This window comes from Hypomesus nipponensis, chromosome 8 (assembly GCF_054491055.1).
Source record: "Hypomesus nipponensis isolate SF chromosome 8, ASM5449105v1, whole genome shotgun sequence".
Classification (NCBI taxonomy): domain Eukaryota; kingdom Metazoa; phylum Chordata; class Actinopteri; order Osmeriformes; family Osmeridae; genus Hypomesus; species Hypomesus nipponensis.
Genome location: NC_140368.1, coordinates 7364388 through 7389259, shown reverse-complemented (window position 1 = coordinate 7389259; position 24872 = coordinate 7364388). Strand labels below are relative to the sequence as shown.

General features: G+C 45.3%; 4 protein-coding genes and 1 long non-coding RNA gene across 8 annotated transcripts in view; 3 read left to right on the top strand and 2 right to left on the bottom strand.

The window, feature by feature from the left end:
- Positions 1–473: 473 nt before the first annotated feature.
- On the top strand, positions 474–5541 carry slc51a (solute carrier family 51 member A). Its single transcript, XM_084703096.1, has 8 exons — positions 474–905; positions 3066–3217; positions 3306–3379; positions 3605–3763; positions 4201–4312; positions 4403–4549; positions 4632–4737; positions 5024–5541. Exons 1-8 carry the CDS (start codon positions 833–835, stop codon positions 5179–5181), a joined length of 981 nt encoding a protein of 326 aa, XP_084559222.1. The 5' UTR covers positions 474–832; the 3' UTR covers positions 5182–5541.
- LOC146274974 (uncharacterized) lies at positions 2247–3779 on the bottom strand. 2 transcript variants are annotated; one of them, XR_014766319.1, is made up of 3 exons: positions 3609–3779; positions 3395–3485; positions 2247–2325 (listed from the first exon to the last, which is right to left on the bottom strand). It is a non-coding gene; the product is annotated as an uncharacterized LOC146274974 (long non-coding RNA). The 2 variants fall into 2 exon arrangements; XR_014766320.1 differs by having other exon boundaries at positions 3395–3448.
- A 577-nt stretch (positions 5542–6118) lies between the features above and the next one.
- LOC146274972 (pyruvate dehydrogenase (acetyl-transferring) kinase isozyme 3, mitochondrial-like) lies at positions 6119–13689 on the top strand. Its single transcript, XM_084703140.1, has 11 exons — positions 6119–6484; positions 7501–7642; positions 7881–7952; positions 8543–8727; positions 8942–9031; positions 9352–9429; positions 9827–9903; positions 9995–10096; positions 10300–10410; positions 10531–10644; positions 10879–13689. Exons 1-11 carry the CDS (start codon positions 6382–6384, stop codon positions 11026–11028), a joined length of 1224 nt encoding a protein of 407 aa, XP_084559266.1. The 5' UTR covers positions 6119–6381; the 3' UTR covers positions 11029–13689.
- Positions 13690–13759: 70 nt separating this feature from the next.
- LOC146274971 (choline-phosphate cytidylyltransferase B-like) lies at positions 13760–21166 on the bottom strand. Of its 2 annotated transcripts, none has more exons than XM_084702828.1 (8): positions 20477–21166; positions 17076–17175; positions 16615–16731; positions 16353–16504; positions 16034–16112; positions 15685–15827; positions 15340–15528; positions 13760–15023 (listed from the first exon to the last, which is right to left on the bottom strand). In XM_084702828.1, the coding sequence occupies exons 1-8, from the start codon at positions 20549–20551 to the stop codon at positions 14808–14810; spliced, it is 1071 nt and encodes a 356-aa protein (XP_084558954.1). In that variant the 5' UTR covers positions 20552–21166; the 3' UTR covers positions 13760–14807. The 2 variants fall into 2 exon arrangements, with proteins under 2 accessions (XP_084558954.1, XP_084558955.1); XM_084702829.1 differs by lacking the exon at positions 20477–21166 and adding an exon at positions 19455–19569.
- A 474-nt stretch (positions 21167–21640) lies between these two features.
- Positions 21641–24872, top strand: part of pola1 (polymerase (DNA directed), alpha 1) — a 33420-nt gene continuing 30188 nt past the window's right edge. Inside the window, exons 1-13 of one of the 2 annotated variants that reach the window (XM_084702827.1) lie at positions 21641–21797; positions 22077–22198; positions 22324–22420; positions 22519–22599; positions 22712–22827; positions 22984–23046; positions 23212–23313; positions 23410–23554; positions 23727–23877; positions 23983–24146; positions 24293–24405; positions 24540–24653; positions 24785–24859. In XM_084702827.1, the coding sequence (XP_084558953.1) occupies positions 21749–21797; positions 22077–22198; positions 22324–22420; positions 22519–22599; positions 22712–22827; positions 22984–23046; positions 23212–23313; positions 23410–23554; positions 23727–23877; positions 23983–24146; positions 24293–24405; positions 24540–24653; positions 24785–24859 (1392 nt within the window). In that variant the 5' untranslated portion in view covers positions 21641–21748. Of the gene's footprint in view, positions 21798–22073; positions 22199–22323; positions 22421–22518; positions 22600–22711; positions 22828–22983; positions 23047–23211; positions 23314–23409; positions 23555–23726; positions 23878–23982; positions 24147–24292; positions 24406–24539; positions 24654–24784; positions 24860–24872 lie in introns of both variants that reach the window. The other variant, XM_084702826.1, reaches the window with a different exon arrangement.

Below are 24872 nucleotides of genomic sequence, written 5' to 3'. Positions count from 1 at the left end.
CAGATCCCAACTCGAGCACAAGAAAAAGCATGGAGGCAACTCTGAGAGGATTACTCAGATTATGAACTAATAAGTGTCCACTGACACACTGACACTCACATGAGGTTGTTTTGTTATTTTCGTGAATGTGTTCATCAAAGATAGGCCTCTGCATGTAGTCTGATGTTAAAGAGGGGAAGTCAGGCAAGCCTTGTAAAAGCCTCACATGATGACGCCTCTAGCTGCTGTTTCCATGGCAGTGCAGGACATGTGATGGGGAACGCGCTTATGTCAGGCTCACCCAGGATCCTGAGGAATGCCTCTCTGCAGCCCCCGCCCCCCCGCCCCCCCCACACACATCCTTTTATCCGATCTCTAGGCTACCCTTTTGTGTTTTTGTAAGTGTATATAACGAAATACAAAACACAAAAGCATCCTTTCTTTTTATTTGGGCCATAACTTTTCCTAATTGATAATCACGCTGGCCGTTAATTATTGGATCGCTTATGCACTTTTTACTATAGACGCCCAAAAAGAACAACGCAGAGGGAGGGTTTGAGCTGATTCACGACGCTTGAGCGACTGTCGTGATTTGCACAATTGGCCCCTCGAATTGTAGGTAACCTTACGTCGGATGTAAACCCAGCAGTGATTTGTCAAGGGTCTACCATCCGTTACTTAACAGAAGGCGGGTTCTATTTCAACAACAATTTGGATACCGGTAACCGTCCTTCGTTCGCCCACGGTAGTGAAGTTCATCGGGAAAGGTAAAAGTTTCAGAGAGGCTGATGTCAGTGACAGAAAGCTCGATCACCGACCATCGTTGACTTTTCGCTCTATCGAAACCACGAGGATGGACCCGTCTAACCGAACCATCGACCCCAGCTGCAGGGACAGACCTCCACTCGCCATCGACATTATTGTCCGTAAGTAACTGTCTTTCTATAGATTTTTAAGAAGTTTAGTGCGCTTTGACACACTCAATTCAATCATAATATTTTTCCGTCCAGTTATCGCGCACCTGTCGCAGCATATATAATATATAATATCTATTCATGTCCATCTATCCTGTAGGCTATTTCACACACAACTACACTTTGTGTAGTTTACAATTTGTTAGGAAATTACTGTAAATCCATAATCAGACATTTGATCATTATCCTGGCGTGTTTACAAGTGTAATTCATATTCTCGCTGTCAGTGAACATTTAAACTTCTTAGATCAATTCTGCTTTCAGCCATTGGGTGTGTAGACCCACTCGGATTAACATGCAATAATTGGAATTTTAAGGGATGGATTTATGGAAGGGCTCAGGGTTAATAAATCACTTTGCCAACGTATTTAAGGTATTTAGAGACACACTACTATTGGTACATTTTATAGGTTACAACAGAGATGGAGTGCTTATGAAATCTTCTTGGAATGAATGAGTGTGTTGTTTGAAAATTGGCAGATGTCTAATGAGCTGAGAAAAATACATTTTGAAGAGTTTTATTGTGTGACCTTGGGCGAAGTTTGTTTTCCAATGAATTTCAAGGGAGAAGATCAATAAGCAGAGTGACATGAAGAAAGATATGATAAAGAGATGTAAAACCATACATTGGAGAGATCATGTCATTCAACTCTGTTAAACCACATGATATTCTCAATAACCTGAAATGCATGCATGCACATGCGCACACATACGTTCAAATGAGAGAACTCGGACTTAGACTAGTAAATAATTTTCATGCCATCTAAGGGCAATGAGAGTGAGATGAATTGCATCTTTATGAAATTAGGATTGAAAAGGGTGTTGAATGGATTTGGGAGGCCGCAACCAATGCAGTATTGTTTGTGTTGGAGTTTGTTCTCTTTAAGAAGTCAAAGGCTGTAGAATGGTATGAGGATTTTTTTGTCTCCCTGGGCAAGGTTTTTCCAGGACCCAATCAGTTCGAGTGGTATAATCAGGAGGATCTGAGAGGGAACTTAACAACTGAAGGTGGACATACAAGAAGTGGAATGGAGATAGTTTTGTTTTTTGTGTGAGTCAATATGGTGGGTCATACAACCCAGAAGCTATGTAATTTAGTTGACACACATTTTACTGTCAGCATTAGTAACTGTCGCCACACAGCAAAAAAAAGCACATTTGTGCTCTGTAAGAATAATTGACAGATCATTTTGATGATTTGGTATACTGTGACTTATGGTTTGACGAACTGGTGACTGGCTGGTGGACCCAAATGCACGACTCAAGACGAAGGTAAGCTTGACAGGTTTAATAAGAAAGCCCAAGTGGGTACGAAGGAGGTCTGTGGGGGGGCAGCCAGACAGACGGACAGGCAAAAGTGTGTGGCATGGGTCTGAAACAGGCAGAGAGAAAGCACAATATGTGTACATTTTCAAAGATGCTCAGCCTGAGGACATTGCATCACATCCTGTTCATCAGAAATGAATCAAGAAACCCACAAATGATGACACATCGTGACCTTCCTGTCCTTCAACCACACTTTCTTTTTGGGAACGAAAACAGCTGTTGGGATGAAGTGGATAATTATAGCCATATGTTAGCGTTCGCCCGACCTTATTTCAACCGAACTGACACATTTCCCAGAAACAGAAACAGGCTCATTATGTCTCATACACTCTCATTAGATACGTTTTTTTTTTTTTGGTGTTTGCCTGTTTGCATGCAAGAATGTCTTCTGTGGGAAGTGCTGGTTTTGGCCCATTACGGGTTTCTTGTTTGTTATTTTCATAGACCTGGATCACTCACAGCCGCAGGTTTCCCGGAACACAGAACCCATTACCAGTTAATTCCATCTGTTCCTTATTCTCAAAAACAGTCATATCACACTTATTAGAAAACCTATAGTACCATGGCTCAATATAGATATACCTTGTTGTCATACCAAGCCTACCATGCCTTCACCAGACTTTCAGACACCAGATTCTTGTCTTCTTTTCTTACGTTCAGAAGAACATTTACACGTAAAAAACCCTAATCCATTCTAAGGATCGTCTCCTCAGTGTGTCAGGTGGCTTTTTGAAAATATCATTTTGGGTTTCAGCTCAGCTATGTGTGTATGTGTTCCTCCCCCAGAGCTGGACATCTTTGGGATCATCCTGTACTCAGTTTTGACCTTCATGGCGACAGCATCCATGCTGGTCTATCTAGAGGAATGCGTTTACATCTACAAAAAGGTGCCTTCCAACAAGAAGAGTATTATCATCTGGGTCAATGGGGCAGCACCGGTAAGACAATGGGACCACACAGCTGGTAAAGAACAGAATAGAACAGAAATAAACCTCCATAGTAATGTGTGTGTGTGTGTGTTTTCAGGTGATTGGGACCATGTCATGTCTGGGGATGTGGATTCCAAGAGCCACTATGTTTACTGACATGACCTCTGCAACGTAAGTCACACTTACCGCAGAGCTCTGCACCTCCTCTCCTCTCCTTCGTGTTGTTTCAGTCTGGAAGCCCTATGGAGAGGGAGGTGAAAGAGCAGGGAAACCTACACTGTGTATCAAAACAGTGTCAAAATACAGTCAGTGTGTTTTTTCACTCAAGTATTCCTGTATAGCATTGTTTCTCTCTTAAAACCCCTTTTGACGAACTCTCTCTCCCCTTCTACTTAGCTACTTTGCAATCGTGGTGTTCAAGTTCCTGATCCTGATGATCGAGGAGGTGGGGGGCGACGAGGCTTTTCTTCTGCGTTCCAAGACCAAGACCCTGAGAATCAGCACCGGCCCCTGCTGCTGCTGCTGCCCCTGTCTGCCTCACGTCGCCATAACCCGGTAACCCACGGCAACTTCTGGGTGGGGAGGGTCAAGGGGTGGGCCAGGTGGGTTAGGGTAGCTCAACACATGGTCTGGATCTGACAAAACTATACTCCTTTTATATTCAGGGCATGTTATTAAAAGGCTTTTCTTGTACAGCTGAAAATCTTGGGTTAGGATCGATCCATCGAGCCCTTTTGTTTGTTGAAGTGAAGCTTGACTATGTGAGGCCTCAGAGCAGGTTAATCACCGGTAGGACACTCACCCTCTCAATGTGTATGACCCTCCAAACACTCCCCCTGCTGGGCATGCCCTTGTACTACAGGTCTGCTCAGGACTACTCTGAAAAGCATGCATCCTCAAGTTCAAAGAGCAAAGCTGGTATACTTACTTAGCTATTACCTTGTGTAAGGTTTACTCAGGAGTCAAATGAATGTTTCATTTGATCCTTACAGGCGGACTTTGTTCTTGCTGAAGCTGGGCTCCTTCCAGTTTGCTGTGCTGAAGGTGGTCTTCACCATCCTGTCAATAATTCTCTGGACAAATGGCAACTTTGAGCTGACTGATGTGAGTTGGGATCATGGGAACACATACCCAATGGAAGATTAGGGTTTGGAGACTCAGTCAGTCATCTGTGTGTGTATGTGTGTGTCCCAGTTGTCCATAACAGGTTCTGCTATCTGGATCAACCCGTTTGTGGGTGTCCTCACCATCATTGCCCTGTGGCCCGTGGCCATCATGTTCATGCACCTCAGGACCACCCTGCGTAGCCTCAAGATCATCCCCAAATATGCCATGTACCAGGTCAGTCCCAACAGACACCCTGATAACCCCTCAGCTTATGGTTACAGTACCTTGTACACATACATTGTGTGTGTTTGTGTAGTTGGTACTGGTCCTGAGCCAGCTGCAGTCAGCCATCATCAACATCCTGGCCATGAATGGGACCATAGCCTGTGCCCCTCCGTATTCCTCCCAGGCCCGCGGTTACTGTGAGTTACTAACCCACCCTCTGGATCCTCCATCCTGCACACAGCAATATTGATCTATATAAAATATGCTATAGATTCCCAGGTATCAATGGGCCAACTGGACTGTCTTGGCCCTTCTCTCTCTCTCTCTCTCTCTCTCTCTCTCTCTCTCTCTCTCTCTCTCTCTCTCTCTCTCTCTCTCTCTCTATCTATCTATCTATCTATCTATCTATATATATATATATATATATATATATATATATATATATATATATATATATATATTTCTCCCTCTTTCTATCTGTAGTGATGAGTCAGCAGTTGTTGATCCTGGAGATGTTCATCATCACCTTGGTAACTCGTTTACTGTACCGTCGCCAGTACGACCCCCTTCCTGACGACAGCCAAGATGATGAGAACACCAAGATGGTTCCTGCGCTCGCCAATACTCCGAGCACTGCTTGAGCTGTGTTGGTATTTGTGTGTTTGAACGCTTTATACAGTGTGTGTTTGTGTCTGTGTGTGTGCTTGTGTTTTTTCAATACAAAATCCCCTCTATAATATCCAACCCATGGAGTATACCCCAAGTTAGGGGAAGCTGTTTTGTATGGAACGAATGCCATTTTAAAAATGACAACTGTCTGGTGAACTGCTTCTACTGATACTGGACACTGATGAAAAACTGTTATGCAGCTGAATATAGAAACAAAACAATACATCAGTGTATTATATGATTTCAGAAATATATTTGTATCCCACTTTGTACTTTTGACAATATGCATGATCATGATGGACAATCAATTTATAATATACATTTTATCAAGATGAATGTGTTGTGTTTTTTTCTGCCGGTTGTGTTGCATGCTCTCTCTCTTTCAACAGATATTGCAACTGTGAAACAATGCGTCATTGCGCACAGACAGATCAGTAGCCAACAGGAGAAAAACTTTGTTCTCAACTTTATTTGAGAGGTAGCTGCCTTATGAATCCACGTTTCCCGTGTGACATTCTTCTAAATCACGTGTACTTTCATAGTAAGTGTACATGTGAAAATATTAAGGAATTGGCCCCAACATGCCTTTTAAGGCAATCATCTTCTATTCAACACTCCTGTTCCATAGGTGTTTGTGTATGTGTTGCCCTAGTAGTCTAATCTATATATTTTCATCCATTTTTATCTATTTCAGCGGTAGATAATCATGTTTATTATAGTTAGTGAAACTGTTTCCGTTTCAATTGATACAGGGTTGCAATACAAATCGTTTTTGTACAGGACAGGCCACATATCCAATCACTATTCAATATTTAGTCACATGTAGGTTTAGCATTTCTGTAAACCAATCATAATACAGTATCAACAGTCGCCGTCAAGTGCGGTTGACTCTGAATTTGAGAACGTTCTCTACGTGCAGTCTCGCGCAACAATTCGGAGACGGAAACCATTCAGGAGAACCATTGTTTTTATATTAGTTTTCCTATCAGAAACGTATCTAATTGATTGCAAACTTATTAATACCGGTGCAGTACTTTACAATTTTTGGTGTTGACAATTTGGTTGGTATGATACGCGGTCACTGTTATTGTAGGCTAGTATGTGGACACTCGGTGTTTATAATTTTGCTATAATTCTTATGCATATAGGAGAGACAAAATCATTATAGTACAATGAGGATTTTTACAACACTTTTGAAAATAAGCAATCCAAAAATAGAATATTATTCTCGGTTTTCTCCGTCACCACTCTCAATAAAGCAATTTTTGGAATTTGGTAAGTAGCCTTATTGACTGAACTGTCATCTTCCTCTCAGTCAGTGCCCTCTTCTTCACTGACGTAAAGACTAAATTGTTGGGACTATCTATAGGCCTACATGCTTTTAAAATCACGATTTTTTTCGTGCGGAATCATGGCAGTGACACAATAACATTGTGCATGTAGTCTGGGTTTGTTCACTGGCAATATCAATAATTTTACATTATACTTAGTAGGCATAGCTTTCACTTGAATTGCCACATGGTATGTTGATGTGGGAGATTTGATGCAACTTGACACTGGTCACGTCCTAGAGCGCCATGTTAACAGCTTAATCCCGTCCCCGTCTAAAGCTAAGTGTGGACATACAGTGGTCTGCCAATAACATTAGGCGCCACAATTATTAATAATAAAATATTCAGTCATGACTTGTACAGGATGATCTTAGCCAGCTGTAACTTATTAACTTTCAACAGAGCCAAACATGCAGTCAGAATGTAGGCTACTCACTGGCTAGTGTGCCTGTACACTTCTTGGTTCAACCAGTCTCCTGTTAAACAGTTGGATGCCTATTTGGTTTTAGGCTTTCACAATTCAGTATAAAAAAAAAAGAAGAAATTTAGACACTCAGGTAACCATTCTCATTCTGCCTCAGACTTCTGACACAGCAAGGTGTTTGTACCTGTGTGTGTGTGTGTGTGTTTGTTTGGACTGGGTTGTCTAGACTGTAGAGTAAATAGGCAGCCCTCAATGTTGTTGTTGTGGACATAAAATTGATGTGCTTGGGCAAAGATAAGGATAAGAAGACTAAACTCTCATCTCTTTCTCTCGCTCACACACTCACACATTTTGCCTCCCAATCATAGATCAGGATAAGTCAATAGAATGATCTGGTTCCAACTTCCAGTAATGAAGTGTAGTTGTGGTGTAGTGCCACAGTCATGGGGCCTCTATATACATGAGGTAGTCTGCATGTCTGTCCCCTAGAGATGATATCCCTGCAGACAGTAAGAGTCGCCATCTCTCTATCCCAGGAAGGGACAATGCCTGTGAGAAGACATCCTACATGTTCCTGCGTAAGGAGCTGCCGGTGCGACTGGCCAACACCATGAGGGAAGTCAACCTACTGCCTGACAACCTGCTCAGCCAGCCCTCAGTCAAACTGGTGCAGAAATGGTGAGACACACACTGTACACACACCCTACACACACAGCCCCGAAGCAGTACACGCACCATACACAGTACCCAACTCTACTCACACGTCAGACACATGGAGCTGGATGCATACAGTATGTATGTTTACACAGAGATTCCTTTAAAGATGAGACCACTCACCCATGGCATTACTGACAATGTTACTCACTGTGTAAATGTACGTGTGTATGTGCACATGCGTGCGTCTGGGTTTCCTCAGGTATATGCAGAGCTTTGTGGAGCTGTTGGGGTATGAGAACAGAAAACCAGAGGACCCTCATGCCCTGAATGAGTAAGTAAAAACAGCTCAACTTTAAACTAATCATTCCCAATCAGTGACCTTTATTCCACTTGATAGTGTGTTCAAGGGTGATGTAATGCTGTATGTATACTTCTGGAGTTAATCCTGTGTGGTAAATATAGCAGTCTTGCTGACTGGATAGATAGAGGGGAGAGTAGACCATAACAAAGTGATGAAAAGCTCTGACTGAGGAAGTTAGGTACTAGGTCAGATATGAACCCCAGTTTATCACTGTGGATTTTACTGAAAGTGTGATTCCACAGACAGATGTGAAAGCCAATTTGATGGACATGGTCTCAAATGAAACAACTGACAGTGATTGGTCAGCATGAACTGGCAAAGAGGGGTTTGATTGACCCATGTCTAAGCGAGTTGAATTGGTTAAACTCACTCAGTTGAAATAGCCCATCCATGTTATATCGAATGGCTAGCTTTTTGGTGTGTTACCTGGCTAAACCAGGGTTTATCAAAGGAGGTTGTTGCATGTCAGTGGACTCTAGTTTGATCTTTGGAGTTGGCAAAGTGAGGAAGCGCTGCCAACAGCAATGATGTCACCTGATCCACTCTCGCTGCGTTCCCAGCTTCCTGGAGCTGCTGATTGAGATCCGTAACCGTCATAACGATGTGGTTCCCACCATGGCGCAGGGCGTGGTGGAGTACAAGGACAAGTTTGGATTTGACCCCTTCATCAGCAGCAGCATTCAGTACTTCCTGGATCGCTTCTACACAAACCGCATCTCCTTCCGCATGCTCATCAACCAGCACAGTGAGACATACACACACACACTGGGGGATAGGGATTTTACAACACACACATACACACTCTCTCCCAGACACAAACATACTCCGTCCTACATGTCAAATATCAATGTCTAGACTCAATGTCTAGACTGTTACCACCTTCACTTTGTGGGATCCAGTAGGTTGGTCTTTTTTTCTTTTGCAAATGGTGATGTGTTTCTGTTCCTGTTCTCCTGAAGCTCTTCTGTTTGGCAACGACACAAACCCTGCTCACCCCAAACACATCGGCAGTATTGACCCCACCTGCAATGTGGCTGAGGTCGTAAAAGGTGAACACCAGTCCGGGGCTATGTCTCAAACGATTTACAGGAAGTATCCAGGATGTGACATCATACACTAACTCACCAGAGTTGTTTCAAGAAAGGGAGATATTCCAATTCTGTCAGAGCAGGTATATAATGTGTGCAGGTACTGACACAGGAAGTTGAATAGCTACCATCATAGAAATAGTGTCACATTCTGGAATCTACCTTTAATATATGACATTGTGTTTCTAAAATGCCATTATAACACATGTATTATTCTAGATGTTACATCCTTATGAAATAATGTAACTTCCTTTGGGACATGACCTCACTTCCTCCTCCAGATGCCTATGAAACAGCAAAGATGTTGTGTGAGCAGCAGTACCTCGACGCTCCTCAACTCAAGATAGAGGAGTTTCACAGTAAGAATTCTTACATGTTTTATAACTTCTCAGTTTTCTGTCTCTGTACTCTTACACATTCTTAAACTCACATCATCCATCCATTCAGCCATTGGAGGAGAATTTGGTCTCCAGGCCGTACCGAGAAGTGAACTAGTTTCACTTTTGTTTTGTTAGGGGGGTTTCTATTAAAAGCTTCTTTACTGAGAAGGCCAGATTAAGTCCTGCTGAGATTGCAATGGGCAGAATGTTTCTCATTAACTTCAAAGGGAAAGCGAAAGAGTTGTCTGTATGTATGTGTTACAGTACATTTGTTTGGTGTGTTTGGGTGTGCTTGTGTGTGTGAATGCGTATGCATGTATGTGGGGTGTACTGTGTGTGCTCCTGAATCTTAACACCCTCTCCCTCCTCCTCCTAGTGAAGCATCCAGGCCAGCCCATCCAGGCGGTCTATGTCCCTTCTCACCTGTTCCACATGCTGTTTGAGCTCTTTAAGGTGAGCACTGCTCCCTCCGTCACTCTGAGGACATAAATTGGTAGTACTGGAGCTGGAAATCAAACGTGTGTGTGTGTGTGTGGGTGGGCAGAATTCGATGCGGGCCACAGTTGAGCTTCATGAGAACAGCAAGGAAGGTTTACCTCCAGTGAAGGCCAAAGTCACTCTGGGTAAAGAGGACCTCTCCATAAAGGTATGCTGTATCACACACAAACACACAGACAGACTTATTCAATTGCCATTATGCTTTCTAAAACTATTTATATCTCTCCCTCTCTCTTCTCCTTTATTTCTCTCCCCTCCCTCTCTTCCTCTCTGTGGGTCCCTCACTTTCTCTCTCTCTCTCTCTCTCTCTCTCTCTCTCTCTCTCTCTCTCTCTCTTTCTCTCTTTCTTAGATCAGTGATAGAGGAGGGGGCGTTCCTCTCAGGAAGATTGACCGCCTGTTCAACTACATGTACTCTACAGCCCCCACCCCCAGCTTTGAGCCCTCCAGTGCTGTTCCAATGGTACGCACACACACTGACACGCTGTATACACGCTGTGTGTGTGAACTTCGTCTCACTCTTTGTGCTTGACATCTCCCTATTTAACTATACTATACCCTGGACTCTCTCTCCTCTTTCCAGGCTGGTTTTGGCTACGGTCTGCCCATCTCCAGGCTCTATGCTCGGTACTTTCAGGGCGACCTGAAGCTGTACTCTATGGAGGGGGTGGGGACGGATGCTGTTATTTACTTGAAGGTAGGAGGAGCCATTATGACATGTCCAATCCAGGTAGCCTATTGCAGAGCTGAAGGGCCCGGGTGTGCAATCAAATACACCGCCCTAAAACGAATGAGTCACTTTGAGAATGAAACTTTTGATTAATCAGTGTTGGAAAACGTTGCGTTGTCTAGTTCCTCTTTCAGTTCCCCTTACCCATGTGAGGTCAAATCTGTGTTTTCATGTCATTGTCACCCCCACCCGTCCCCTCAGGCACTGTCCAGCGAGTCCTTTGAGCGCCTGCCCGTCTTCAACAAGTCGGCATGGCGACACTACCAGACGAGCCCCGAGGCAGACGACTGGAGCAACCCAAGCAGAGAGCCACGCGACACCAGCAAGTCCAACTACAAGGCCAAAAGATAACTCTTGCCTTCCACCTCCACCAGAATGGAACCCATCGCTCCCTCTCCCCTCGCTCCAGTAGGATCAGTGTGACCTCTACACAGGCCTTGTTCAGAGCTGTCTTAGGGAAACTATCAGTCTAGTTTTGGTTGTCAGCATCAATGTCAGCATCATGCGATGGCTATGCCTGCCAAGCGCTTTCAATGTTTTGTTTTTTCTTTTACTGTTTTGTTTGTTTTCTAAATGTATCCCCCCTAAGGACACCTCCGAATAACCCTGATTGGATGGCTTCTCTGGTCAGCTGAGTTCTTCTCGGATCTATTTTAATTATGGATAGTTTGTCTTCCTTTGGACGGTTTAAATTTAGTTTCAAGACATTATTGCTTGGTTTGCACCTCCCTCTCTCTCTCTCTCTCTCTCTCTGTCTCTCTCTCTCTCTGTCCCCCTTTCTCCTAGCTTCACTGACCACTGCCATCTAGCGTCTATTTTTCACAGCTCCATGTCTCTGCTGGAGGTAACTGCCTTTTGCGGTTCTGTCTTGAATAATAGGACCCCTGTTTTTGCCCCTGCAACAGCTCGAAACAGAGAAGGAGACAGAGGGCTTGTGTTTCACATGAAAAGGAGTGTTCACATCCCTCCTTTGGTCATTTCTGTGATCGGGTAAAAAAAGGAAGAAAAAAAAGGTCCACTGGGCCGCTGTCATGGTAACAGCACCTGCCTGTGTTGCTGAAGTGACTGAAGCTTTGATAAAGGGAGAGAACATACTTAGTCATGTGTAAAAACCATGGGAACAAAGCAGATACACAGATTATGCATTCGGACTTTGTTTTATTTTTATTTATAATTCAGAAAGATGAGAAAAAGTAATATATTTATTTTGCTATGTTTAAATATGAAGCCTTCGATAGATTATACATATTCAAAGGGAGAAGGTTAGGATTGAATTTTATATGTGTAAATGTGATATATGTAGGGATTTGAGAAGAAGGGTTGGACTCAGTAGTAGACCACATAATCCTCTTTTCCTGTCAGCAATACTATTGACCTTTTGCGGTACACTACCGCTACAACAACTACGCAACAGACACAAACCTTGCGTAGCTCCGCCCACTATAGTGATGTTCACTGAAGGACCAAAGGGTCGTTGTCAAGTGGCTGTACCATTTCAGCCTTGTCTTTCCTGTAGCTTCTAGATCACCCCAGCATTAAAACATGTGTATAATTACTCCTTCTCGCTAATTCTCTATGAACCTTTGTAGAGAATGGATATACTGGGAATGCAGTAATCAAGTTAGTTGGGTAGGGCTAACAGCATGACATGTCTGTCAGCTATGTGTATCTCCATCAAAACCTTTAAGAGATACATATATACATACATATATATATATATATATATTATATATGTATATATATATACCTTGCATACAGGACCTTTGACCTTCGCTAATACAGATAATGCCAACAGCACAGGAGAGGGCCTGTGTCTCAGTAGCAGCAGTTATACCCATTTCTCTGTCATATGAGCATTTAATAAGCTTGAGGTTGAGGTTGAGAGCTCTTGTTTTGCTGTTAAAGGGTTTGAGTGAATGTTAATATAATAGGGTTTCTTTTGGATACTTTTTAGGTGAATCATTTAATCATTTCTTTTGTCAGCCTTTTCATGTTCTGGATCTGCCTGATGTTCATGTTGGGGCGTCTTCCAGGAGCCCCCTCTGCTGTGCTCACGTGGTCAGATGCAGACCAGACTGCGCACACTCCTCTGAATCCTCCCTGGGATGACAAGGGATTTTTTTTCTGTGTTTCTTGTTGTGAGTGCCTAGTTGATTGACCAGTTAGATATGGGTCGGACAGAAGTCCTTCAATTTCATCTAAACTCCCACCTGTCCTTGTCTCCTACCTTCTACCATGTTTATTGGAGACTGAGACAAAGAATAAATAGGAAGTATATAGGATAACCTAAAATACGTTCTGTCTCTCTTGATCGCCATCTAATCCTAATCTGTGTCAGCACTGCCAAGCCTTCACAGCTTGCCAACAAGCAGTATACTTACTTCAGTTTGGCCCTGCACAGCTTCCCTAATGTGATCAAAATGTTATTTTAGCATTGATGTCTGGAGTCAGGTAGAACTGTGTTGTTGAAACTAGCAAGGGGCCTGAGGGCTCTGTTTCAGGACCAGTTCAGTTTCTTTTATATAATTCTTACACTCCTCTTTTTGTTGACAGCAGCCATATTCAGTCATTTGAGGTCAGTGTTGACCTCAAAGAAGGATGCAAGGCTGCACTCAAAGGGTTGGAACTCTGCCCGAGTGTTTAGGGAATCGGAGGTTTCCAATCGTCTACAGAGAGTTAGAGGCTTTTGTTCGTTTTTTTTTGTTTACCTCCACGGTATTGATTGGTTAGTATATTGGATATACTGTATTATCTCCATGGAGTGACCCCTCATGTACTCCTACTGTATCTGCTGTTAGGACATGTCTGAGCACTTTGTATGCATGACCTCCTCCTGGTACAGAGAAAGGTATGCAACATCATGTTACCGCTATCCAAACAGTCATTCGAATATAATACATGTTGCACTCTCTTACAGTAATGATTAACAGGTCTGTTCAGCATGGCAGAAATCGTAGAATGTGTGCTGTCAAATATCAAATCCTACAATAAAGAGAACTCCCAACGAACAAACAGTCTGTGTGAGGGTGTTTGTGCTCAAAAGGTTTCAAAGATACAGAACAATTACAAGGTTGTTCCTTCCTTAATTATACATGTTCTATTTATTTACATATCAAGCCATTTTGAATTACCCATTAGAAAATCAGACAAAAACACACACACACACACAAAAAAAAAAAAAAAAAATCTAGATTTTTGACATCCAGTGCAGGCTACATGTAGTGCATACACAACACTGCTGCGTCTACGGTCTGTAGGACCAGGAAAGAGGTGCTTCATTCTGGCTCAATGGGGATCACTGGTGTGGATCAGCTGTGGCCGAGTGAGAAATCTACTATGTTAGTGCAGAACTGGTCAGACAATGCTGCAAGGGCTTGATTGTGTTTTTCTGACAAGTGGGGGACTGCAATAACATGTCTGCTACTCTAGGGAGCAGTGTTTTACATTTGCAAAAAATGTTTCATAGCCTGATCTTTTTGATAAAAAATGACTATAAGTCAGTCCCTATAAGGATTGTTCTGTAACTGCTTACATAAGACATCACTAGTCACACCAACTGTATAGTAGAGAAAAATAACAAATTGCTTTAACACAAACTATCTTAAACCTAGCATTACACGTTTTGCACCATTGCTCCTCTAAAAGAGGTGACTTGGATAGTAAGAAGAGAAGAAAAAGCAAAAGATAAAAAGCTGAAAGGAAAGAGGACCACAAACGGTGAGGTGACGTTATTGACAGGCTTCATGACAGTCCCGTCAGCCCTGAACAATCAAAAGCTGATCAGTCACTCTCTTCCCATCATCCACCTCACACTTCTGTCTGCTCCGTTGTCACAGCAACGGAGTCTGTGATGGCTTCTTTGTGTTATTATTGTTTTGCCTGCAACACAAAACTACACTTCCCATGATGGCCCTCTCTACCTTGTGTATACTTCCTGGAAGATACAGTTTAATCCAGTCAATGCTGCCGGTGTGTGTGAGAAAGGGAACGTGGTGTGGGTGTGGCATGTGTGTGTTTGAGTTTGTGTGTTAAAGTGTACTTTTTTTGCAAGAACACTTTTCAAGAAGTGTGTATGGCTGTGAGAGGTTGTGTGTGTGTGTGAGGGTACGTGTGTTTTAAAGTCCGGGGCCCTACTTCTCATCCTCGTCCCCCTCGCTCATGCTACTGAAGGAGGCGGATGCTCCTTTGGGAGATGCGGGGGGAGAGGGTCGGGCGTGGTGCCAGCGGGAGGGGGGAGATGGGGAGCGTGACGGGGACAGCTCCCGGGGAGGGCTGTTGGTCGGGGACCCGCGAGGGGAGAGGGCGTAGGAGATCATCCGTCCACTGCGCTCCTGGAACACCTGTTTCTTTAGATTCAAGAAGTTAGAGAGAGGGGAAGAGGTGGCAGAGAAAGAGGGGGTGGGGGGAAGAGTGATAGGGGGGAGGGCAGAGAGAAGGGGGGGATAGGGGGGAGAAGGCAGAGAGAGAGGGGGGGGGCAGAGGGAGCAGAAAGGAAGAGGGGAAAGAGAAAGAGACAGAGGCAATGAGAAAATACCAGAATCCAACACAAGACTCCAAGAAGAAGAGTTGGAGTAACTGGAAGCACGTGTATCAGTACATTCCATGCACTGTGCGGTTTTGGGCTGGGGTCCTACGATCCCTGAGGCAGCCATGATGACTTACCCAGGTTCCATCGGGGCCGAACAGTTCCAGGAAGTTACCGATGAACTCCCGGGACTTCTCCTCCCACTTCTGGATGAGGTCATGGCTCTTCTCCTCCACGCGGTAAACAAAGTGTTTACTCTTCTCCTCCACCGTGCGCACTTTCTCCTTCATGCGGTCCACCTGGTTCTGAAGACGGTACTTCTTCTCCTGGCGGGAGGCGGAAATATTGGGAGAACGATGAAAGAAAGTTGTGGGGACAGAACCGAAACGTTTCAACGACGTTGCTTGGGGGGGCACATTTCGGTGGAAAGCATTTGATGGTGGGAGGGATTTGTTTTGAGGGTTACTGGGAGCACGAGTTACGTTGATGTAGCTGACGTTGAGCTCTTTGGCGGTGTAGCCCCGCTGCAGGTTACGCCTGGCGTAGACGTCATAGTCCCGGACGATACGAGTGATTAGGTCAGAGGTCGAGATACCCTCTGTTCGCTGGGTGGGTACAAACATGCCTGTGGCACGCACACGCACACGCACACACACACACACACACACCACAAACACACAGAATACACAGACAAATGCACAGGTTTTAGTTCAAAGGAAAACACACCTGAGCTAACTGGTGTGAGACATGGTTAATGACAGTATGCCACTCCAAAGTCATGTAAACAAACATGCATAACATCCATGCACAAACACAGACACACACACTCACCTGCCTCCTTGATGTGTTTGTACACGTCCTCACTTCCTGCTGAGGAGTATGGGATATCGTCATGAGCCACAAAATCGATCTGAGAAGTAACCAGAGAACATGTATGACAGAACAAACAGCACAGCACTAAATCCACACTTGCATGATAGGCAAGACAACGCCAACAAAAAGGTCTACTGTAGAGAATGTACACACACAAACATGCAGGCAAAGTCAACTGTCTGTCCTGTAATAGCCGGATGTAACAGCTTTATACAATTAGTTTGTGCCTGTATGTATGCACACACTCTCAGGAACACACACACCCTCACAAACACACCTTGTGTTTCTCCAGGAAGTCTTGTGTGAGCGTCCAGGGCGCATCCCTGACCACCTCGTCGACATAGCGACAGTGTCGGAGGGCCTCGTACCGCTCGTCCTCTGTCATCACAGTGAAGCCCTTGTACTTATGAGTCAGCTCGTCGCTGCACACTGTCACACACACACACACACACACACAATAAATACCATGTTGCTGATGACTCCAAGTCTGTTCTGTGAGCATAGATACTGTACATGCAGGCGAGTGAGTGTGTTCATACCTCCCACTATCAGGTAGGTGTTGGGGAAGAGGTTCTTGGCCTGCATGAGAGCCCGGGCATGGCCGGAGTGGAACAGGTCAAAGATACCATCAGCATACACCCTGACGGGCCGGTCCACTACACACACACACACATGCACACACACATACACACACCACACACACACACACACACGCACACACACACCACACACACGCACACACACCACACACACACACAGCAGGGTGAAACGACCGGGAACGGCATGGTTTAGCATTGAGCACCTATAATATTGCGATCTTTTTATCTTGATCATTATTATCATCATGTGCACTCATCAAAACCAATCTCAAGTCCACATGGAAACATATCATCTTTGATTTAGAAATGTTCTCTTGGGGGTGAATAAAGTACCTATCTATGGAGCTGGTGATCGGTGGAGCAAGGAGAAGAGAGGAGGGGAGAGTCAGGAGGAGGAGTACCTGGAGTGCCCCTGCGGGCCTGGGCAATGGTGAGTCTCTCATGAGGGGCGCGGCAGTCACAGCTGGTCTCCCTGGCAAAGATGGCAGGCTCAGTCAGAGTCTGAGAGGGAAGGAGAAGGTCTGTTAGCTGGAAAGCCTTGCACCAGCATCTTACAGGACTTACATTATATTTCAAGATTTTATATTTGTCACGGTGAAAAAAAAAAAATAGCATCTTAGTAACCACAGTGCAACAATATTATAACAGATAGTTTAATTGCAGACGTGCATACAGTGCAGCAACACCATGAAACACTTTTGTGGGTGTGGTCTCTCGCCAGATAGTGGAACAACAGGATCTCAAATACAACTTCTAGAAAACGACTCATTTGTAGAAATATCACAAGATGTCAAGTACTGCTAGGTGACCTCAGCTCATTCTGGTTCAAACATTCTCATGATCCTAAACACAATACGGGATCAAACCAAAAAGAAAAACACCTGATAAAGAGAGGAATGGAGCAGAGTGAAGGTGAATAACAGGCCTATATCCTGGGCCTGACCAGTAAAGGCTATTAATTGATCAGAGCAGATGTTCCTTCCTTATCAGAACAATCGATCCTGTGACAGACAAAGCTGCTTTCACTGTCATTGATCTGCGCGGGTGTGCTATTGCATGTGCATACATGCAAACAGGAACAGCTGCAGAAGGTATCTCTTTTATAAAGATGTGCAGATGTCTGCATGTGTGTAAGTGGTCCATGGTATTGATCTGGATCCATCAAGCCTCTCAGGACAGCACAGAGGGAGGGGGAGGAGAGAGAGCAGAGGAAGAGGAGGCCAGCACAATCTGACTTCCTGTCCTATTCCCACCAGTGACTTACCCCCTCACACACACACACACACACACACACACCTTGTATCAGTACAGTGTTCTGTAACATACCCTGCTCCCTGACTCAAAGCTTCACCCACTAGGAGAACAAGCCTGAGAAAGACAGCCTGAATAGAATCAGACTGGTATGACCTACTTGAACATGCAATGTCAGCACTTGAGCTGAATGGTTGCGTGGGAGGAGCAGGAGGTGGAGGAGGAAGAGGAGGACGAGACAAGTGGGAAGTTCTCGACTCCGGTCCACACCCAAACACGCTACTAGAAAGGACTCTGTTACAGAGACGCACTGAAGCACCATCTGTCAAGCAACAGGGACGTACTACAGAGACTCATTCACAGACAGGAAAACAGATAGCGAAAGAGAGAAGGTTAGAATGGGATGAGTTAGAGGAGAGATAGAAGAAATGGAAGTGCAGTAAGAGAGGGAGGAGAATGCATGTTATGCAGTCAAGGAGGAAAAAAACAAACACATGACAGATCCACTAAGAAAAGAACCCTTTGTAACCTAACTTGATGTGGTTGCTTTTCTGAAAACAGGAGTGCCATTCAGACGTATAGAGCAGGGATAGGGCAGAGAAGACAAGGACAAAATGACAACAAATGTCCGAGGGGTCTGCTGTACTGTCCCCTCCCCCAGAGCTAATATCTCCATGACAACAGATGGGGAGGAACTGTACAGTAAGGACATGGTGAGGTAACATTTCCCATGGTTCTCTGGGCAAGGTGATACGGGGGAGGAGCTGAGAGCCAACAAAGGGCAGACGGCAGCTTTAGGCTGAGCCAGGACGGCCGGACGGCCAATCAGGATGACCGCAGCGGGCTTGCTCAGTAAAGCCCTTATATTTTGGCCCAGGCAGTAAACATCTGGCATAAGCAGGATTATCAACAGAAAAAAAAGAAAAATACTCCAAGTATCAGCTGGAAAAAAGACAGCAAAGAAGCGAAAGAGGAGGAGAGGGAGGAGGAGAGGGGGATGATAAATGGAAAGAAGGACGAGAGAGGAAAAAAAAGATGGATGGAGATACAGGCATAAGAATGAAGGGAGAGGGAGTCACAGACATGGAGATGGAGGGAAAGAGAGGCACAGATAGATGGGGAGGAAAGGAGAAAGAGAGACACAGAATGGCTGACTGTTATGAAGAGGGAGAGAGCCGGATTGAGGCCGGCATCGCCTTTTCTCAACCCTGCCTCAAATGTGTCTTTTGAGGGAGATCTGTACCAGGATGACATTCCCACAGGGAGACGAGGCACCCCCCATCCTTTGTACAAAAAAATACATAAATACACCCGAGCCCAAGGCAGTGTTTTCCCAATACCTCAACCACCCCGTCTCTCCGCTAACAAACACTGTCCACTCAGCGCTCCACGATCACACAGACAGGTTTATAAGAGCAAAGCAGATCTCTTTGTCCCGCCATACACACTCCCATGCATACACCCCTGAGAAGAAACCCTGCTCTTGTTCCCCCCCAAAACAAACACACCCATGGATACACACATCCTACCGTTCGTGGCTGGGGACAGGTATGCTCAAGCTCCTCCATTTTTCCCAGAGGCTCATGGGATACAGTCCCCCTGTCTGTGACTCAGCATCAGTGAGACGATGCCTCTCTCTCTTCCTCTCTCTCTTCCTCTCTCTCTAACGCTCTATAGCTCACTCGGTCTCTTTCTCCTCCCCCTTCACCTCCCCCTGTGCACCCGCCTCCACTCCCCTTAGCCTATCCCCCTTCACTCCCCCCTCCCTTCCTCCCCCTCCCTTTGGCAGTGATCCCTCATTGAAAGACCAGCAGCCAAGCCCCTCGGAACTCTCGCCATGGCGACGACAAAGAGGAGAGAGCTCCAGAAAGGGAGGCTGATAGTGTCCAATCAGAGCACAGCTTGTAGTGTTTTATTTACATAAGGGGCCAGGATTGGTTGAGCAGCCTATAGCACCATCAGTGATAAAGGAAAGTGAGCATCGCTAGATAGATGGGGAAAATGACTGAACATGCTTACTTTCCTGAAGGGTTGAAATGAAATTATTCAACTCAATTTGTATTTGTGTCTGCTCCTCCCTCTCCTCGTATATCAGAAGTTTACAGAATGATGGCTGACACTTATCCAGGCTTTTATCTGTGGCCATAGAGTTTGAGGATGCAAGCTCACTCATCTGATAGCATAGATACTGATGTGTGTTCCCTAATGAAATGATCACTTTGTTAAGACTGGGGCTTCGGGATATGAATATCATGTGAACAACACTCTTTCTGCCTCCCTCTCCATAGGCTACTCCTCTTGAACTCAAAGCATTATGCCCGGTTCACACGGATGTAGGCTATTTATGTGTAGGCTATTATAGGCCTATGTGCCTTTTTTTCCAAATGAACTAAGTTTTTAAGGGTAGAACTCAAAGTTATGAACAAAAACCGACGTGTCACTAGGCCTACTATAAAACAACCACTACTATGAAACAACCACAACAAAACGAATATCCTCCTCATATTGTCCAATAACAAATTTTTCATCGCCTAGTGCATGCAAGACTTACCGTATGCGGCCCTTTTCTGCGTTCAGACGCACCTGCGCAATTGCCCTTTGCTCTGTTGCATCGCTGTCCTACCATGGTAAGTGACTTTAGGTGTGGCTGGTGCAGGAGATGAGCCGGGAAACCCGACTCTATTCCCCCTGATTCCCGGTCCGTCCGTCCCACTGTCTCAGTCCTGCCCAATGTGCTAAGTGCAGCAGAGCAAGACAAGCGCGTCTGTTTAAAGCAACCGAGGGGCAAAAATGAACCGAGTGGGCACCGAGTTCACATTAAGTCAGTTTGTGGTTTGCGTGCAAGTATGCTAAATGAACAACTGTGTGACCATAGGTCACAGACGATGGTGACACAAACTCATCGGATGATAAATCTGGCGCAACACGCTGACTGGAGGCAAAACGCGTTGACCTTTGCTGTTGCTAATAAAATGTAACTTTGAAGACTAGGCTATATTGATAAAAAAAGAAATCCACCGTTTTTAGAAGTCGCAGCATTTGGGAACCTAAAACGCCGTTATCCTACTAGTTCAGACTGTTGAACAAAGTGACAGATGGGCTGTCTCACCCATGCAGCCTATATGCTGGGCCATCGACTTTGAGATGTTGAGGGGAATAACATTTATAAGAGTAGGCTGGTGAAAATGGTCATGGTCACTGAAGACAAATGACAAAATGATTTGACATTTGATTTGTCCTGATTTTCCAATATTTTCGCAGGGTCAGCAATGATTGCATACACCCACTGCCCCCCCCCCTCCCCCTCCCGAGACAGTACGCCTGGGCGAGCTTTCGTCCTTCAATCTGGGACAGAAATCTTTTGTGCTCTCCTCTTAGTCCCCGCCAGGTCACCATGGAAACGATTCTTTGGGGTAAACAGTTTGTGCACTGTCAAAGCATCCCTGAACGCAAACAGATACCCTTTCAAAAACCTGTCCTACTTTTAGGAATTGTAGATGGGTGGAGTCTGGGGCACCGAGACTATAACGGCTTGTGATATAATCATATGGCAAATATATTTAAACTATTAAAAACTGCAGTATGTGGCCCACAGTGAATTTTAGAATTCAAAACTTTCTAGGACTACATTTTTATGTGAAACAACATCGCCATCGTGTGGACATTGAACACGTCTCGCATTATTCTAAATGGTGGCGCACTTTGTGTTGTCATTTCCTGTACTTTTCCCCGGGAAGATAAGTTGGCGCGCGGAAACCTCTGTTGTGTTGACATTGCGAGAGAGCAAAATATTGCATTTAAATTGTTAGAAATAAATATACCCATGGCTCCGGTGTCAAACCCAGAAAAGGACATGGACAACCCGGACGGCGGTGAGTGTTCAAACCTTGGCAACTATATTTATAGAATAGAAAGGAAAAGACGTCAGTTGAATAGTTAACTAACCTAGCTGTTTGGATGCAAGCTCCTATAGTCAGACACTAGTGCTTGCTGGAAAGTAAGCGCGTCGTTTAAGTCTGACTCTGCGACAAAATGTTAATTTTAGTTTAGTACGTTTGTACGAAATTGTGTTCCAGTGTATGAGTTAAGGGGTGTCCAGTCTCAACCCTATCTCCTTGTGCCCATCTCCGCCTGTCTTGCTTCCACAGCAGCAGGTGACGACTGTGGTCTGGCGATGTCTCGCTCCAGAAGGGAAAAGAAAGAGAAGGTTGGGAGGAAATCGGCTCTGGAGCAGCTCAGGAAAGCCAAGAGGGGGGAGAAGGTTAAATATGAGGTGAGGGACTCAGACGTGTGAGTGTATTCGTGTGTGTGTGGAGATGAGTGTGTGCGCTTGGAGCTAGGTAGCTACATCCTATAATATGAACGAGTGAGCCTCAAATATGTACGTGCCTGTACAAGGTGGAAGACTTTTCCAGTGTGTATGAGGAGGTGGACGAGGAGCAGTACTGTCGGATGGTGCGGGAGAGACAGGACGACGACTGGATCATTGACGATGGTGAGTGTAAAGTTCCTGACACAAACTCCAGTTCTGTCCTTCTGAAAGTATCTGTAGGCCCTTCCTGACGGTGTCTCTCTCTCTCCGCCTTGTTTCAGACGGGACAGGTTACGTGGAGGACGGCAGGGAAATCTTTGATGAGGAATTGGCAGATGACATCGTAGAGAAAGGCAAAAAAGGTAAGAGGGATCTTAGAGACTTTATGCAGCTTTTAAATCAGCTTTTTACTGGGGGTGGTCGTTAGGTTTAGTTAGTTCATCAGGACCCAACTCTGTGTGTATGTGTATGCAGGTAAAGCTGGAGCCAAAGGAGCAAACTCCCAAAATAATGTGAAGAAAGCAGCTGTCACCAAACCCAACAGCATCAAGAGTCTCTTCATGAACAGCAATGTCAAGAAGCCTGCAGAGGTGTGTGTGTGCGTGTGTGTATGTGTGCGCACGCACACGTGCAGGCGTGTGCAGCAACGGTGTATATTTGTCTCTCTCAGTATTTAGTTATGCCATGCCCAACCAAACACTGATGTTTTCCTTGTGTGTTGGACCATATGTTCTTGTGATCTACAGAAAGATGTTGACCTGTCCAAAGATGACCTACTAGGGGACCTTCTGCAGGACTTGCATTCGGAGGTCTGTCCACACAATATAGATGTACCATATGCACTAGCATTCAGGGGAAGTAAACACCGCACAATGAAATACTTTAAGTTAGTGCTCTTCCTCCCCTTGACATCTTGACCCTAAATGAACACGTCTTCAACCTTTGTCCTTAACCCCTCCCACTCCCCTCTTCAGAAAGCATCAATTCTGTCACCCCCGCCGATCGTCACACTGAAGAAAAAAAAGTCACTCGGTTCTCCCATGAACCCTTTCTCTGTCAAACCTCAAACCCCAAAGGTACCTTTATAACCACGGCTCTTTTTAAACATTAAACCCTGCTGTGTCACTTCCTGGCCTAGTTCCTGTTCCAACGTGTCACTTCCTCAATGATAGGAGTCACCCTCCGGCTTGGGGTCAAAGGTAAAGATGTGTCGTCCGGCTCCCACTCGCTTGGCAGCTAAGGTGCCCTCCCACCCCCCACCCTCTGCAGCTGCCCCCGTGGAGAAAAGAGGAAAGATGGAGGAGGAGGAAGAGGAGGGTGAGTCTTCTCGGTTCTACTGTTTGTCTCTCTCTTTGACCCTTTCTTTTCTCTCGCTCTCGCTCTCTCTTGCTCTCTCTTGCTCTCTCTTGCTCTCTCTTGCTCTCTCTCCCGCTCTGTTTGTTAGCCAGTCCTGCTAGGTAACAGTGATTGTGTTTGTGTTATTATTTAGTGGAAGCCAGTTTGCAGTTTGATGAGGTAGACTTTGATGAGCCAATGGAGATGGGAGCAGAGGCGTTGTCAGTCAAAGAGGAGGCGGAGCCCGAGACCATGGCTCAGGTCAAAGTTGAGGTGAAGGCGGAGCCTCAGGACCCGATCCCACTGTGAGTGTGTGTTTGAACCTGTGTGCCGATGTATCTGAGAGAGGAAGTCCAGGAAGAAAGACGGCTCCTATTTGTTTGAACATTTTGAAATCCTCCCTATCCCAGGTCAAGCCTGACGGGGGGGTCGTGGGGTCAAGAGGAAGAGGGCGAGGCCCCAGCGGAGGTGCAGGTCGACCCCAGCAGCCTCCCATTGGTCGAGGGGCCAGAGGGAGAGCTCATGTTCCGTTTCTATTGGCTGGACGCCTTCGAGGACCAATACAGCCAACCAGGTGAAGTTGTCTCAGTCGAAGCAGTTCAGCTAATTCAGAATAACCTGTACAAACCTTAAGACTTAATCCTCAGTAACATGGTTCCATTCCATGTGTTCTGTCAGTGCTATCTGTGGTCATCTTATTGTGATGCGGTGCTGTTTCAGGCGTGGTCTACCTGTTTGGGAAGGTCTGGATCCAGTCAGCCAAGGCCTACGTCAGCTGCTGCGTGGCCGTCAAGAACATTGAGAGGACTATGTACTTCCTGCCCCGAGAATATGTGAGTTTCCTGTCACATGACCACGTCCTTTTTTTTTTTTTTTTTTTGGACTATGGACTTGGTCTATGTAGTCCTACCCCCTTGGATGTTGCCTGGTCATGACTGGGTTGGTGTGGTTGTGCTGCGGTTGACAGAAGGTGAACACCAAGACGGGGGAGGTGTCGGACACTCCGGTCGGGATGATGGACGTGTACCAGGAGTTCAACGAGCTCTCTGAAAAATTCAAAATCATGAAGTTCAAGTCCAAGGTATCGAAACACCGTAGAGACTTTACCGTACTGTTACTTTACTGTGCTGTTACTTTACTGTACTGTTACTGAGATGTTCAGCTCTGGCACGTGTTTGTGGGAGACTGACGACTATCCGTCGCCCTCTGTAGAAAGTAGAGAAGAGCTACGCTTTTGAGATTCCTGACGTGCCTACGCAGAGCGAGTACCTGGAAGTCCGCTACTCTGTAAGTGCACACA